The sequence below is a fragment of the Notothenia rossii genome, assembly GCF_949606895.1.
Source record: "Notothenia rossii genome assembly, chromosome: 8".
In the NCBI taxonomy this organism is placed as follows: Eukaryota; Metazoa; Chordata; class Actinopteri; order Perciformes; family Nototheniidae; genus Notothenia; species Notothenia rossii.
Genome location: NC_136906.1, coordinates 36363781 through 36381505, shown reverse-complemented (window position 1 = coordinate 36381505; position 17725 = coordinate 36363781). Strand labels below are relative to the sequence as shown.

The 17725-nt window shown below is 42.1% G+C and overlaps 2 protein-coding genes across 12 annotated transcripts; both read right to left on the bottom strand.

Moving 5' to 3' along the window:
- Positions 1–1716: 1716 nt before the first annotated feature.
- LOC307017363 (uncharacterized protein) lies at positions 1717–16876 on the bottom strand. 11 transcript variants are annotated; one of them, XM_079646937.1, is made up of 11 exons: positions 15138–16876; positions 7283–7335; positions 7065–7161; positions 6806–6964; positions 6336–6559; positions 6023–6159; positions 5851–5944; positions 5385–5717; positions 5100–5271; positions 4764–4891; positions 1717–4632 (listed from the first exon to the last, which is right to left on the bottom strand). In XM_079646937.1, exons 3-8 carry the CDS (start codon positions 7156–7158, stop codon positions 5466–5468), a joined length of 960 nt encoding a protein of 319 aa, XP_079503063.1. In that variant the 5' UTR covers positions 7159–7161; positions 7283–7335; positions 15138–16876; the 3' UTR covers positions 1717–4632; positions 4764–4891; positions 5100–5271; positions 5385–5465. The 11 variants fall into 11 exon arrangements, with proteins under 11 accessions (XP_079503063.1, XP_079503070.1, XP_079503062.1 ...); XM_079646944.1 differs by lacking the exon at positions 15138–16876 and adding an exon at positions 14113–15129; XM_079646936.1 differs by lacking the exon at positions 15138–16876 and adding an exon at positions 14848–15129.
- On the bottom strand, positions 10037–14126 carry LOC307016182 (uncharacterized protein; the record flags this gene model as incomplete). The annotated part of the gene is made up of 2 exons (XM_079645219.1): positions 13470–14126; positions 10037–13202 (listed from the first exon to the last, which is right to left on the bottom strand). Exon 2 carries the CDS (start codon positions 13052–13054, stop codon positions 10037–10039), a length of 3018 nt encoding a protein of 1005 aa, XP_079501345.1. The 5' UTR covers positions 13055–13202; positions 13470–14126.
- Positions 16877–17725: the final 849 nt, after the last annotated feature.

Sequence of the window (17725 nt, the reverse complement as noted above, 5' to 3'; positions counted from 1 at the left end):
CAGCCAATTGCTGCACACGTTAAATTCCTTAAGAGCAGGCATTTAAGGAATTTGACGTGTGCAGCAATTGGCTGCTGAGGGGTGACGCCCACATGTTTAATGAGGGGGGCGAGAGCAATGGAGTGACGTGTAAGTGACTCATGGTTAGGTCTTCCTTATTGAACTTGCGCTAAAGCTTTCATTTCAAACCGGAGAGACGTGATGTATGGAATACATATTTATTGTTACACGTCATATAGATGGAATAATTGCCATGATAATACAACAGGAGAATGGAATGGTGTTTGGCGATTAGGCCCCGGTTTGCAGGATAATCATTCGGGAGGGAAAGAACCGCTCCGATGAAAATCCCCAAAACCAGTGAAGTATAGAATACTGAGATGAACTGAGTTTCTTACCTTGTAGAGTGACTGTGGTGATCTGGGGAGGAAATAATAGATTAATATATGTATGCGGCAGGGGGCCGGAATCACTGCCGGAGCTTACGGGTCATGCTGAGACTCTGACTGCCGAAATCAGTGCCGGTTTTATCTGAAAACGACCTGAGGGTCGCCTGCCTGGCTAGCAGGGCTCGACTACGCCGCCACGAAGGTCGAACTTCCTGCCGAAGCAGGGATCTTGTTTATGACGGAAACCGAAGTTTACGGTGGCCCACAGCCACGAGACCGAAGTCTACGGGGACCCGCAGTCCATAAGACCGAAGTCTACGGGGACACACGGTCCCTTCTTCTTCTCTTTTACTCTCTCTTCTTTCTTTTCTCTCTTTCTTTTCCTCTCTTCTCTTATGACCTGACGTCGCAGGGTATGCATTTTTACACAGACACATTTGAGCACAGGCCTGGGATTAGATACCTGCGTGCAGAAGAATGTAGCCCGTGACGTGTAGATGCAACGTGAGACGAGACATTATTCCCTGTGGGCGGGAGCCCGCGGACTAGGACAGGGATGCAGTTTGAAATCCGATACCATAATGAAACATGTATGCTTGTAAACGTGTTATGAACCACCACCAGTTATATGCGTAAATACCGTAGTTAGGGTCTGAGAGATCGTTGGATGGCCAGCACGGCGCTGATGTCCGGGCGAGTGTAGGTTGTGAAGGCGGAGGAGGACCGCCGTCTGGTTGCGAGCTGGCTTCCGGGCGGAGGTTCCGGAACATCATAGTTAGGGTCTGAGAGATCTTGGGAAGCCGGTACGGCGCTGATGTCCGGCCGAGTGTAGGATGTGAAGGCAGGGGAGGACCGCCAACCAGTTGTTGTAGGGAAGAGGAGGGAGTACCTTGAGTGGCGGCAGGGTTGCTGCACCTATCCTGAATGAAGCCTTGAAATGCTATTAAGACACCACCACCAGTTATATGCATGTTTACCGTACACAGCAAAATGAGCATCCCCAAAGGAACACTGTCAGATTTGATTTCAACACTTTGACAGTGTCTATATGGGTCCACACCACATAGAGTTAATTTAACTCTTTTTAAAGAGTTGGTTTCTTAACACTATTCAGAGTAATTATTAACTCTATATGGAGTTAAAATGTAACTCTTTCATAACACTAACCAGTGTTAGTTTTTCTCAACACTTGCATTGTGTTAAATATTAACTCTCTCACAGAATAGTTTATTAACTATGAAAGTGTTACTCATATATCAACACTATAAAGTGTAAATAAAGCTCTAATAAAGTATAACAATTACTAAAAAAATAAAGTAGGCTAAAGTTGTTTGAAACAAGATTTATTTTCAAACATATACAAACAAATGCTTTTGACACAAAAGCATTTTAAAATACATTTCAAAATACACAGCAATATGGAACAATGTATGCTCTCTCATTTTCATTAGAGTATTGCCTATCAAAGGGTCTAACATAGGTGAGCTGGTCAATACAAATAACAGCATGTTCATTGCTTTGGTCCTCTATACAGTAGGCATGAAAGTGATCATCAAAGTACAGCGTGTGAACAGTGCAACCAATTATGAAAGCACGCTGCTCATGAATGATGATGTTGCGTATTTTCATGAACACAGGTAGGTCATGGAATGTTCCAGTGCATATGTATAGATCAATTTGGTATTCAGTGCCATAATTTTTGACCCATCTTGTAGTTGAAACCTCTGAAAATGCATCTAAATGCAACATCTGACACAGTGATTCTGCACCTTCCAAGCTATTTATTGTTTTCATTTTTAAAGGACCAATCTCAAACCTTTTAAAATAATAGTTTTCATAATAAAAAGCCATTTGCCGCTGGTGTTGCTTAACAAGAGATTTTGTAAGGTTTTTGAATTTTTTTACAGACCTTTTAAAAAAAAGTATGTTTTGCTTCGAATCGCATACACCACATATGGATAAGAGGGCCAATTTTTTTAATACATCTCGGATAGTGAATCATTAAGTGGTGTTTGGGAATCAATTTCTTATCAGGAAACAACACTTTGAACATGTTGTGGTGGTCACAGATCAAATGTTTTAGGTAACTTATCATTCCATCAGTCAGGATAGGGGAGAAAACAATATTAACTATTTGCAACAAAAGGAGCAAAAGGTTCCAATACTTATTTTCTCTTTCAACCACATCGCCAAAGATAAGTGGGGTATTGCGGAGAACACACAATGACTGAATGGCGTTTAAACCTAAGTGCTTGCTGTTGTCATCCAGTTTTAAAGCACTTGGTTTGTTTTTACGTTCCAGGTAACCATAGTTAAAACTCTGTACCCTGTCTGACAGTGCATTCAAAGAGATGTAACCATTTTTCATTAGGTACTGAAAGAAAAGCTTTAGCTCATACTGTACAACACCCTCTAACAAATCATGCATTATATCAACTGCAAAATTGTCAGTGCTATGAAAATACTGCAATGAATTGAGCACACAAGATGTTTTAACACCATAAATGGAAGGTAGAGCAGGATCTTCACTTAATGCATTACAATGTTCAACGTGAAGTTCTCTGGAGCGCAGGATCAGCCCAGGATCAGTCTCAGTGAACACAGACTGAAAGTCTTTCTTGTTTGTTAAACAAAACCTGCAACAGTTTGTTGCGTTGAAAGACTCGACGAAGCCCAGCAAGCCATTTAAAGCGAGATTGTCGCCTGTCACTTGAAATACCGACCCAAACAATGGTTGTTCAATAAATGGAAGTTTGATTCCTTCTGTTTCTAAAATGTTAAGATCATCAATCAGAGGCTTGAGTATTGCTTCAAATCCGTATTTTTTTTAGATCTTGGGTGTAAAAAAGAGCTGCAAGATGCACATTCATAAGCACAGAGTTAAACTTTGGTGTAAGGTTCTTTAACGTAAAATAAACACAACCAAGTTTATGGATCCCCTTCTTAGAACCTAATGGGTTAGCGGTTTCAAAGTCATCGTAATATAGCAAAATCTGTAGAGCATGTCTATGTTGTGAAAACAGAGGATGATTTTGGAAATATGACCCATCATTAATGTCTTTGTAAGTCCCCTTTTCACTGCATTTGTCTTGCAAGAAGCATTCTCTTATCTCACTGTTTTTCAAAATAGATTTTATGGTACCTAAAATCGGTACATACATGTATTTGTCTGTTACAGGAATCTGACTATAGACACCTGTAGTTCTATCCCTACGTGTATCCAATCGCACACCAAGGATAAATACTTTAGGCTCAACTAATTCCCATTTTTCATAGAAATATTTGTCTCTCTTTGTCACTGTGTTCAAGGTTGAAAATGGATTATCTAATTGATTTAAACTGTGCTCTATTTTCTCATAAATGCCTGACTCCATAGTTTGAGGAGAAAATGTTTGAAGAACTGCTTCCCGTGCTTGATTTTGAACATCATTGACAACTTCCTCCATTGAAGAAACTATTGTTTGGACGGTGCTTTCAGAAATACCAGAAGCTTGTAAGTGAGAAACAATAGATCCGCACATGTTATCAAGCGATGTCTGTGTGATAACAGGGGGGACCTGTAACATGGCTGCAGAAGTTGTTGGCTGCTCACTTGATTCCATCTCAAAATGTCTTTGTGTCTGTGTGATCACTTCTTGGTTAGTATTGACCTGCTCATCATGGTGATGTACGTTGTTAAGGTGCTTTCTGAAGCCATTGTATGTGCAAAAAGATGAAGGACATCCTTGTTCTCCACATCTTAAACGCAAGCTTTTTGCAGGATATAAGCCGTGCTGAAATTTCAAATGTTGACAAAGAACTGAACAATTGTTGTGGTGCGTTTTACAAACAAAGCATGTAAACATGCTCAGGCACTTTTTGGAACTGTCCTCTGAACTTGTTGAACTAAGTGCAAAACTGGGCTCTGCTCTTCGTGAATTGGCTGTTACTCACGCAGTAGTCGTGCTCTTAGTTATTTGACTCGTGGGCTTTCCTTTGCATTACCAACATCGATGTTGTACACCGTTGTTTGGATGAAGATGTAGAAATTGGAGAGAGCTTCATCATAAGAAAGGCTGAAGACATAGTGAGCTTTGAAAAGGGCATCAAAAGCAGCCACCGATGTCTGAGCGTTGCATGGTATGGGTTTGTGGTCCACAACGATGACGAACCTCTGGATTTTCTTCCTTTGCTCACCAATGCAGAGGAGGAAGGGCTGTCTTGCTTCAACTTTCTCCAGGAATGTGGTGAGGCTGGCTCCCTGCTGTAGATTGAATGACAAATGCAGTAAGTGAGGAGTAAGATTTATTCTTGCAGTCTTATATCAAACTGCAACTGCAACACATCTTACATACAACCACAGCACACAAAAAAAAAAAATCTAATGGTACATACCTTAAGAAATCTTACAAGATGGTTTGCCGCCTGTGCTGAGCTTATCTTGGCAGTTTTTTTATGGCCTCTGGGCGTTGGGGGCAGGAGATGCAATAGCAACAGGAGAGCTGAAATGTCACCATCCCAGCCTTGAAAATAAACAGAGGAGAAAGTATTAGAAAAAATATATAAATTGAAGCTGCAGTCAATAATCAAGGGACCATAGAGGTGAATCATTTTTGAAAATTATAATTTTTCTAGGGTTCCTACTTGAGTTGTAGTTGAGGCTACTGTTACATATTTAACTTATTAAACAGGCAACTTCTTTATCTTAAAAACACAACTGTTATTATTTACCAAAGTCGTTCTCAGTTTCAGGGTCAAAAGCTGCCAGCAGCTCCTCAACATGAAGATTTGAGGGAAGACTCTGGCATTCTGCAATGACTTTGTTCTTGAAATATGATGGCCACTTTGCCAGGAACTTCCTGGATACTTCGTCACCAAACATCATGGAAAAATCCTGGTCAATCTTTAAACAAAGACCATGTCCATAAAAAAAGTTATTTAAACGTACTTGATATTTTTAAGGAATCTGTTTTCAAATATTCAAAATACAGTTTAATAATCTTTACATTTACTTACCAATTCAGGTATGTCAAGGAAACGATGGAAGACGTCTAAGACTGAAGATGTTGCATCCTGGTCATGAATCAGCTTCTGTCTTTACTCAAAGGTGGCTCTCATCTTGTCTTTGACCACACCTTTGTCTGTTGAATGTCGAATTATTGAGAGAGCCTCCCTGCACTCCTCACCGAAGAGCTGCTCACCAATCAACAGAGATTCTCTTTCAGTTGTTGGGCCGTCCTTGAAATTAGGCCTGGAGCGCCCACGGAAGCCGTCATAGGTGTTGCGTTGGACTGTCTTCAGTCTCCAAGCGAGATAGCCAGTATTGGCATCAGGGTCATAGTAATGCTCCTGCTCACACAAGCATTCACACGAACAAATCCCAATAAGAAATATATATCAAATATTAATCAGAATCATGGTCTAATGACATAAGTACTACAACAACACAGTTTACAGACTTCAAGGAGAGCTTAAAACTTACATATCCATGTTTGGAGTATGGATCTTGGAGATATGGGAAAAGGGTCACAATTCCCAGGGCATAACTGGTTCGCACACTTGTGGGTGGAATCCTTCTTTTAAAAACAAAATTATTATTACATTTGTGTCTGATCCATTTGGGTTTTTCTTAGTCATTTTTTGTGATTTCTTACCCATATGATTCTGTCATTTCTGCAACCAGAATGTTTATCTTCTGTCTACGTGTGGCATCTGACAGAGTTTTGGTTTTGTCATACTCTTTGAAGATTTCTTCCCCCTTTGGATTGGACTTCAAAACCGTATCAACCTTCTGCCAAACGTTTTTTTTCAAAATATTAGGGTTAATGATTAAGCAAATTAAATATTTCTAGGTAAGTACGTTTTTTATTACAATATTACAAAAAAAGAGTATACGTTGCATGATCATAGTATAATTGTTTACTAATCTAAACATTTGAGACAGTTATATAGGATTTCAAGGTTTACCTGTCTTGATTCTTCACGATCCACTTCTCCTGGACCCCTCTTTCTGTTATTTTTCGATGAGAGGATAACAGTCGAATCAGATGAAATGGAGGAAGATGGTGATGGTGTAGGGTTCGGCAATGAAGCTGGTGATGCTGTAAGATCGAGGATTGAATCAGCTGATGCTGTTAGGTCCGGCAACACTGATGAGTCTGATTCGTCTTCTACAAAATTAACCTTGAGATCTAAAAATTGACACAGGAGAATAAAAGAAGAATAAAAAAAGTGTTAAGATGTTATGATATGTAAAAAAAATATTTTTTTAAATGTAAATAAAATGTTGTTGATTAACACATAATTTCAAACTATTTCCTAAAAATGTGTTGGTACAGTATGAGAAAGTATCAGTTGTATACATGCAGTAATATTGATGCATCCATATTAAACAAAGACTGAGTCAAATCTTCCAAACCTTTATTTAACAACCGTACCTGTTACTGGATACTGGCGGAATCCAACCTTGAAGTTTCGGACCCCTGATTTAATCAGTTCATCAAATATGTCGGCATCAACCTCAGTATCTGATGTATCAGTCAGATTGAGCAGGCCTTCAGTTAGAAGTTGAGACTCCAGACTAAATTTGTCTGTAACTGGGAGATATAAAAAATAAATGACAATACCATGTCATTTAGACTTCCAAATTGACCTTTTTTAGTGACTTACGTTTACAATTATAATATAGATACAAACCTTCTTGAAGAAACCGGAGAAAATCAAAGTTTTCATCAATTTGTGGAACTTTAATGTATTTCTGGACTCCTCCATATTCCACCTTTGCCAGCATTTTCTGTATACATTTTAGTAAGTTAATGAGAAGTAGCTTTCTACACAATGTTATGTAATTACAATGAATAAATGAACAATCATTGTTAGACATCACATACATTATATCACATAATGTATCTTACCACAATAATTGCGAAGAGAAGATATTAATCCATCTGCCGTTTTCAAAAGCAACCTTAGACACAAACAAGCTTTTGTTATTTTTATACAAAAGACAGCACCTAAAAATGTAAGATGTCACACAAAATAATTGAATACTCTTAAGTACAACACTGTAGGTGATCTATGCAAGAGATAAAATAGGTAATAAAGCAATGCCAAATTGAATGCAGAACACCTAAAAGAAAAATATAGCTCAATCATCGTAAAAAAGCTGTAATGCTGTGACGATAAATTATTTGCCACCAGTAGAAGCTGCTGGGAGTCTTCCAGCAGCTTCTACTGAAGCCTTACGAGTAAATCGCCAGAACGCCGACACCTCCTCATCTCCACCGCTCCCATGTTTTATTTTGTACTCTCTCTCCGTTGATGCGCGGGGCTAATGCTAATGCTAATGCCGGCAAATACAATGGCGGCTAAATTGTTCAGAGTTTTACGGGGCGTGGTTTGCACTTCGCCCAGACAATCGAAATTGGTACTTTTTTCTCCCCAGGATAGTACCACCTCTCTAGCAGGCACTAAAAATGGGGGTAAAAGTTCTCTGAACTAAGTTCTCTTTTTGGTGTGAACGCAAAATTCAAGGCACTATCGGAACTAAACGGGTAAATTACTCCGGTGTGAAGGCGCCTAGATGCACCATGTAATTCCCTCAGTACAGACGACAGCAACGAGTTTTTAATTTACTGGCAGGATTTATTTGGTTCATCCAGACCGTGAAAACTGTAATCAAAAAACATTATACACAAATACAATAATCACTAGTCAAAATAATAACAAAACATACAGTAATATCCCAACATTGTCCTGGTAATGTCGTCACTTTCAATTAGGCTACTGTATACACAATACACTTTGGTTACATATAATTCAACAAAACGCAAAGACCAATCTAACTAAGCCCAACATGTGTTAGCCCTTAGCTGTATAAAAACAATTTAATACAAACAAGAACAGAAAACACACACAAAAAACGTCAGCAAAATATACCTTAGTAGCTGCATTGCATGAGGAAAATTGTGTAGCTTGGTATTACTCTGTACGATTGTTTATCTTGATGCTAAGAGCTATTTTGCAGATGCATCAGCACTGAAAAACATGTACTAAATCAGCGGACTTTTCGGATGAGTGTTACGCTAAAGTATGTCCTGCCGGAAACAGGCGATATAAAAACAAAGGTTCCGCCTTAGAGAACTTTGGTTCCTACCAAAATAAATAACTCAGAAATACTGCGCTGACTGACACAGAGGCAGTTACACTCCCACCAAAACATATCACATGTATATGATTTCTTCAACTATTGAGAGCCAACATACTGCGTAGAAAAGATAAACAAAAAAAACTAAACTTCAGTCCTTGGCTTCCCAGAGAACGATCACCATGACTGCACCTGTAGTGAGACAGATAGAGAGATAGAGGGGAGGAAAAGAAAGAGAGAGGTCGGAGTCTTCAGTCTGCTTCCATCAGCGTCACCGTCTTATGGATGGGCCTTTCCAGGTGGACAGGTTTGGAGATACGCTTTCCTTTCTCATCAAGGGTTGAGTCGCTGATGAGCAACTTGAGTCTTCGCACCTTCCCATCCTTTCCTGGGTACACTTCGATAACCTTTGCCATCCTCCACTGGTTACGTGGTGTAGTATCATCTTGCAGGAGTACAACATTGCCGACCTTTGCATTCCTGCGATCTTTGGTCCACTTCTGTCTCTGTTGGAGGCTCAGGAGGTACTCCTTCTTCCATCTTGTCCAGAAGTGGTTGGATAAGAATTGAACTCGACGCCATCTCTTGCGTAGGTGGATTCTCTTTGACGAACTTCCCAGGAGGTGGAGCGAGTATCGTGGACTTCATGGTCAAAATGTGGTTTGGTGTCAGGGGCTCTGAACTGGATGAATCAGAAGCCACGCACCACTGCACACCGAGTGCTCTTTCCATGTGCAGTTCACCCAGTGCCATGTCCTTGTCTTTGGCAGCTGCAGCACATTCTTCTTTTGGGATTGTGTCTAGGACCTTCTTGCTGTTAGAGATAAACTTATGCAGCCGGAGTTTGCCTGTGCTGCAAAGCTCTCTTGCTTCTTTCACCAGTTGGATCCCTTGGTCTTCAGATGCTACACTTGACAATCCATCATCAACGTAGAAGTTCCGTTGAATGAACTTTATGGTGTCGTCACTAAAGTTTCCTTGTCCTTCAGCAGCGACATGCTTCAGCCCATAGTTGGCACAGCCAGGTGACGATGCTGCACCAAACAAGTGGACCTTCATCCGATAGATGGAAGGTTGGCTTTCGAGATCTCCATTGTCCCACCAAAGGAACCGCAGGTAATCTTGGTCTTCTGCCTTAACATGGAACTGGTGAAACATGCGTTCGATGTCACACATGATTGCCACAGGACCTCTTCGGAAGCGATATAGAACTCCCACCAAGGTGTTTGTCAACTCAGGACCCGTCAGGAGGTGGTCGTTCAAGGACGTTCCTTGGTACTTGGCGGAGCAATCGAAGACAACGCGTATCTTCCCAAGCTTTTGTGGATGATACACCCCATGATGCGGAATGTACCAAGCTGGAGCTTTGTGGATGTCTTCCTCTGGGACCTTTTCTGCATCTCCGCGTCTTATGGTCTCATCCATGAAGGTCTTGTAGTCTTTGTAGTACTGGTCGTTTCTTCTCAGCTTTCTTTCTAGGCACCTGAGACGATGGATAGCACAGATCTTATTATCAGGTAAGTTAGGTCTTTCTTTCTTTCTTTAATGGCAGCGGCATTTCGTAATGACCGTCGCTCTTTAACTTGATGCTCTTTTCCATTTTTGACAGGAACCTTAGATCTTCTTGAGAGATGGGGCTGGTCTCCGACGCTCTTTCAACGAAGTCAGACTCCAGCATCTTGATGACATCTGCAGGTAAGAGAACTTCTTTGATCTGTGTCCTACAGACATAGTGCACTTCCTTTGTGAGGTCTGAAGAGGACGGTAGACCTGGCATCACTTGCTTCACCATGACTTGGTGACTTATTCCAATTGCATCTCCATAGTTGAGACACGGGTTGCCATATCCCACTACACTCCAGCCCAAGTCTGTCTTCTGTGCAAACGGCTGGCGTTCCTCACCAGGCACCACTTGTCTTGGAACGAGGGCTTGGGCACAGTTGTAGCCAATTAACAGGCCGACATCACAGCTTTGCTGAGGAGCGATCTCATCTGCAATGTGTTCAAGATGAGGCCATGCTTTCGCCGTATCTGGTGTGGGAATATGGTCTCTGTTTGCAGGGATAAACTCTCTTGAGTAAGTCACTGGAAGAGTGATTATCTTGTCTGAATAAAAACCTCTAACTTGTAGACCAGCTAGCTTCCGACAGGACACGATTGTGTTTCTTGAAGCCAACGTGGAGAGGTTTAGCTGAACTGGTTCACTCTTAGCATTGAGAGCCTTCGCTGTCTCGTCGAGGATAAAGGTTGTGTCACTTTGTGTATCAAGGAGTGCGTACACCAGAACTTCACGACTTGGCACACTTGTAGATGACACCCACACTGGAATTATTGTGGAGGTATGAGTGTCTCCAACATTCTGGATGACTCTAAGTGCCGTCGCCTCACGTGATGGTCTCTCTGACTGGTCTTGTGACTGTTCATTCTTCCTTTCTTTGTACTCTTCTTTGTCTTTGTCACTGTACCTTGCTCTGTCAGATCTTGTAGACATCCTTTCTTCCTTGGTGCGATCGTCATGAAGACAAGTTGGGTGTCTTCTCTCACAGGTGTCGCAGCTGTCTCTTTCTCTACAATCTTTAGATCGGTGGCCAAAATTGAGACAGCCAAAACACAATTTATTTTCTTGAACAAACTTGATTCGCTCCAAGATTGTCCCTTGCATAAACTTGTAACACCTTTGTAGACTGTGTCCTGCCTTCTCACAGAAGACACAGCTTGTGACGACGACTTTCTCATCTGAGGTGGTTGCTAACACCTTTGCTCCAGGACCTCCGCTCTTTACACTCTTGTCTGGAATCCTTTCACTTGGCTTAAGAGCATGAAGAGATGTTATTGGGCTGCAAGCGATTTTAGCTTCACGTGTGAGAAACTTGACAAACTGGCTGAAGCTCGGCAACATGTGAGTGTCTTCTTCTGCTTCTATGACTTTCCTATTCCACCTTGAAGTCAACCAGTCTGGGAGTTTAGAGAGAATTTTCTGGTTCTTGTTGCAATCATTAAGTATTTCAAGACCTCTGATCTGAGACATGGCTGCCTCACAGCAGCGCAGGAAGTCGGCGAGTTCTTGAAGTTCCATACTGCCTTTGGAGCTTATCTTGGGCCACGCGTCGAGCTTCTCTCTGAAGGCCTTGGCGATGAGGAATGGATTGCCGTATCGCTCTTCTAGGATGTCCCATGCTGCATAATACGCTGGCTCTGTGCCAAGTAAAAAGTAGCTCTCTATGGCCCTTTTAGCAGATCCACCCACATACTTGCGTAGATAATATATCTTCTCTTCAGCTGGTATGTTCTTCCTGTCAACGAGCGTCTGAAAGGACACTTTCCAGTCGTTGAATCGGAGTGGGTCACCACTGAACACTGTAGGTTCAGGTAGAGGAATGCGACTCGCACTGATGGCTTCTGCGAGCGCTTTGACGAGAGCTGTTGTGCCATCTTCATATTTGTTTTCTTGCCTTGCTTGTGCTACAGCTGGTGGTGTAAAATGGTGCCGCAGCGGGCTAGTTTGAGGCTTGACTTCTTCTTCTTTCTTCACAGAGACACGATGGAGAAGATCATTTATAGTTTGAGGCTTGACTTCCTCTTCTTTCTTCACAGAGCCATGATGGAGAAGATAATTTATTTCTTCATCTGAGCCGTCGGCCTTAGTTGCCGGACATGAATGAATACTCTGGTCATATACTTGCTGTCGCGCCTCGGCAGCCTTTAGCTTCTTAATAGTCTCCAATCGATCTAGTTCTCTGCGCTTGGCTTCTAGCACTCTTTGTCTCTCTGCATTTTCAGCCTCTTGTTTGGCTTTTATCTGAGCGGCTTCAACTTCCAGTCTCTGAAGCTCTTTAATATAATGCTCTTGCTCCAGCTGTACTTCTAAGGTGGCTTTGTTGGCAGCAACCTCAGCAGCTGCACTCTTCCTGCTTGCAGAGGAGCACTTAGTGTGGCGAGAGCTAATGCCTGTCCTTCCTGAGGCTACAGACATTACCTCTTCAATGACTCGATGTTCTTCATGTCTTTGACTTGTAGTATGCCTCTGGGCTGTAGCTTCCTCCCTTGCATCTATAAGGTCCATTGCATCCTTAACCATCTTCTTTGTTACTGTTTCACAGGTGTCGATTTTGCGACGTGTGTTAAGGTCAGGAACCTCAAGGCGTTTCCAATCGTCATAAACGTCATTTAGACTCCTAGAGGTATTGCGTACTTTAGTAATTTGTCCATCTAGCAGGTCGTCTGAGCACTTTCCACTCAGCGCTTGGTTGGCTTCTTTAGTGGCATCCTTCCACTTCTCATAGCACACACTGAACCGATGTGCAACCTTTATTACTTGCTCATCATGCTGTTCTTGACCCTTTTCCGTCATTCTGCGGACTCTTTGGCCTAATGGTGGCTCTTCTGAGGAAGCGGGGTTGTCCACTATGATGCCTTCAGTCGCTTGTGGCTGCACGGTTAAGCTGTGCTCGTGCACACACTCTGTCTTGTCAGGTGCGTGTGACTCCATGTCTGGGAAATGTACATCTGCAATTGTGTGCTCTTCGCCATTTCGGGACATCTTACTTGCCTTACTGTTGTCATTCACTGCTCTTTGGTGCTGTCTTCGTGAGCAGTTAAGTTTTCACTGTAATTCCCTCAGTACAGACGACAGCAACGAGTTTTTAATTTACTGGCAGGATTTATTTGGTTCATCCAGACCGTGAAAACTGTAATCAAAAAACATAATACACAAATACAATAATCACTAGTCAAAATAATAACAAAACATACAGTAATATCCCAACATTGTCCTGGTAATGTCGTCACTTTCAATTAGGCTACTGTATACACAATACACTTTGGTTACATATAATTCAACAAAACACAAAGACCAATCTAACTAAGCCCAACATGTGTTAGCCCTTAGCTGTATAAAAACAATTTAATACAAACAAGAACAGAAAACACACACAAAAAACGTCAGCAAAATATACCTTAGTAGCTGCATTGCATGAGGAAAATTGTGTAGCTTGGTATTACTCTGTACGATTGTTTATCTTGATGCTAAGAGCTATTTTGCAGATGCATCAGCACTGAAAAACATGTACTAAATCAGCGGACTTTTCGGATGAGTGTTACGCTAAAGTATGTCCTGCCGGAAACAGGCGATATAAAAACAAAGGTTCCGCCTTAGAGAACTTTGGTTCCTACCAAAATAAATAACTCAGAAATACTGCGCTGACTGACACAGAGGCAGTTACACACCAGTAACATTAACCTTTGATGTAGTCTTGCAAGTTTCTATGATTCATTAGAAAATAAACGCAAGCCTTCAAAACAGGGATCTCATTAAATATAATACTACCGATATAACGTTCCCACTCGGTGCCTGCATTCACATAAAGGTTATGTTTGTTTGGTTATACGTTTTTTCGGCTTGGTTAGCTAGTGCTAACTCTAGCTTAATGCTAAAAGCCCACAAGCCAAACACATCTTATCTTAGCGGTGACTCGCCTGTCTTATAACACAGGAAAATAGTATATCACACTTTTGTCATGAAAACGGAAGTTTTAGCGAACTAAGAGAAATACCAATAACAAAACACAACATTAACAGAAATGATTTTAATTTACTTACCGAACAATGTCAGGGAGCAGTTAGCCGTCACGGCAAGACTCTGGTTTGAAGTGGCTAGTGCTACGGCGATGGGGGCGTGGTGATACGTTAATTTACACTTAAGGTGTTAGCTTTGGAGTTAAGAGTTAAACGTTCAGAGTTAATGTACTACAATTACACTTACAGATTTGATTTATAGATATTTCGTTTTGACACTCGTTTTTAACACCAACTATTTGTCTAATGAGAGTTAAATATAAGGGATTTAACTCTATCAGGAGTATATTTAACTCTACTCTTGTTTAAATTTCACCAACACCAAAATATTAACACTTCTCAATTTGCTGTGATAGGTAAACTGAAGAGATCTTGGATTGCCGGCACGAGCCGATGTCCGGGCGAAGAGGGAGAATGTAATGCAGCTGTTAGCATGAGTAGAGGGATGCATGAATATCGTAGCCTGGATTACGCAGCCGTGCGAGCAAGAACCCCAAAATATAAATGAAGTGCAATATGCGCAGCATGAAAGATGTACGCTTAGGTAAATGCTGAAACATGACCTGTGATAAAGGACTAGCTTAATTAGCATATTGATTACGCCACGGTGAGACATAGATGCTGATATGCTTGATTGGGTGATTAAGACTGTCTTCTATCATCTTACATGGACTTCTCTTCCTCCCTGAAAGAACCCCCCAAACCAGACGGATGGGGCAGCATCCGTGACTGTGTGAAGCTTGAAACTGCAGTACTTACTGAGCATTGTGACGGGTAGTCGTTGCCCGAGCTGCATAACTCCATGCTGTAACGTTGCCTGGAACTCACCTGAACCCTGAACTAAGGCAACAATGCATTTCGAACATCTCGCTCTCTCTTTCTTTCTCTCTCTCTCTCTTCTTTTCTTCTTCTCTTTCTTTCTCCTCCTCTCTTCTTCCTCCTCCTTCCGTTATTTTCTTTTCCTCTCTTTGCTTTTCTCTTTCTTTTCCCTCTTCCTTCCGTTCTTTTTTTCCGTTCTTTTCTCTCTTTCCTTTTCCTCCTTTTCTTACCTCTTTTAGCAGTGAGGCGCAGGGAAAGGAGGCGAGCCTGCTGCGCGCTGAACCTGCTAGCCGCCTATGGCGCACTTAGTGTCCAGTACTGGCTACTGAGCCGGTACCATATGTGTTCGGGCACCACACATGCTCGGGGTCCGTCTCCCACCAACGACGTCACTGACGTCACGCACGCCAATTTCCCCGAAGGCTAGGCAATCAAGAATATTCTAATTAGCTTCGGCTTGATGTGGAGATGTGATTTGATGTGTCGTTTGTCCCCCAACTCCTCTCCGAAGTTGAGATATGTAATAAAATACTCCGGGGAGTTTCCTGAATGTTCATGCCCGAAGCCGAGCACTAGGCCCTGGGTAAATTAAGAGGCTGATCTGGGGCACTTTTGTCCACTTTCCCTGGTGCTAGAAACTCAAGTCAGGCATCCCTGGAGTCGTCTCAGAGAGTAGATGATCAGCGGGGCCTTGTTTTTACTGAAACATGATGTTACGATGTATATTTCCATTGAAAATGCTAACCGCTAGCCGCACAGCTAGCATCGCAGCCACTGCTCCGTTTTGCACGCGTTTTCCACAAACATTTTACATTGTTTTTGTTAGAAATTAAAGTCAATGTTTTATGGCATAATTTAGTTTGAACATGCCATCAGTTAAAATGCTGATTTATACTGAAAAAACTGAAGTTTTCGCGCACAATGTCTGATGTCAAGCTTTTATTGTGAAAATACTTCCGGTTAGTTTCCGCTTGTGATTAGAGTTTGTTTTGAAAAGCTATTCCGGAAAAGATCTCCGAAATACTAACAGTAGCTTGACTGCAGGCTTTAAGGAAAACACGATTTACAGCCGGTAAAATGTGTTAAATGAAAAGTGATGAAAGAGAATATGAGGAGGAGAGGCGTGTTTATGTACATGTTGAATGTAATAGGTCTGAATCCTCTGGTTTAAACGCAAAACGGACATTTAAGATGTGGAGGACCGGCCCCCAGCTGCGCCAACCGGCTGACAAGGAGGAGCCAGCAGAGGAGATATTGCCGCTGGAAACCAGGGGCTCGTTCTCTTCTCTTCCCTCACGAGGAGCGGATCACAGCTGTTTGTCTGACTGAACAATATTCTGCTTGTGATACGCCAGCGCCCTTTATAATTAAAGTACCCGATTGAACCTCTCAGAGACTCAATTTAGTCTACTTTTAAAGCTTTTCTCCTGGACGGGAGAATAACGATCACAGTTTATACTTTCGTACGTTGCAGCGTCTTAAATGTAATTTAGGTTAACTTCCTGTTTGAAGTTGTTGCTATGGAAACATGACGGAGAAAAAAGTAATATCTTCTACATATAACAACGGACAAAGTAAAGAATGAAGTGTAGGCTATGTTTAAATGTTCGGAATTTGACCGTGTATGATGGTCCTCTTGAGTTGCCGTTGAAGCCAGAAGTGGGTGAAGCTTCGAGAGCGATGAGGGCCCGTTCCGCGTGAAGGCCGGAAGCGCAGCATTTGAGCGGCCCTGGTGATGCCCTCTCGAGAGACTGAAGGCGTGCGTCAATTGTTTGCCTGAAGTAGCCCATTTCCATTAAGCCGGAGGAACTTCCGTGGAGCCCAATATCCTTGTCTTTTCCTCCCGCGTCCGGGTTTGCGGTGTGGCCGGCCAACTAGGGAACGCCGCCTGTAGCTTAATCCGCAAGACTGCGGAGCTGATGAATATATACCTGGAGCTGGGACGAAGCCCTGCTGCTGCTTGCGTGTGGTCACCTGAAATGACAACTGACAGGAAGGAAGAGCAGGCATTTAAGGAATTTAACGTGTGCAGCAATTGGCTGCTGAGGGGTGACGCCTACATGTTTAATGAGGGGGGCGAGAGCAATAGAGTGACGTGTAAGTGACTCATGGTTAGGTCTTCCTTATTGAACTTGCGCTAAAGCTTTCATTTTTACATTGTTTTTCTAGAAATTGGAGGATGCTTTTGGGGTAATGACTAAAATCGGGAGGAAAGCCAAAAAAAAAAAAAAAGTCCCCACATCGTCCTCCTCTAAGCTCACTGCTAGCCAGTGTTCTCCCGGCATATGGGAGGGGTGGGTATTTACAATCATGTATACAGGGTATCTAAATAATTGTTTTACTCGGGGTAGCTGATCTGACGCCCACACCCCACCAAAAGAGTCTCCCACCATATGACGTAGCAGACTATCCAATTGATGATTATTCATGGTGTAATATCTTCTTAGTAATAATCTACCAACACTTGACGTTTTGAATTAATCTCCAGAATCGAATCAAAACAAGAATATACGATTAAAGTGGTAGTCTGTGGTAGCGGTACTCGAAATCTCATTTCCAGTCTTAAACTACCGCTTGTAATAGGGGACAATGCGTCAGCATCTTCCCCTGCAGTGAGATTAAATATGAATAATGAGTATCCTTGTTCGAAATCCTCTCGGTCGATACACAGAGGTAAATCTTTCATGTGTCTCCCTGTAGCCGTAAACATGTTGTAAAACTCTCTGACTGAAGACCCCTGGTTAATTTGAGGTTGGAATGCTTTGGCCGGTACTTGCCTACCGTCCTGAAACAATGCCAGATATTCCATATCATTATG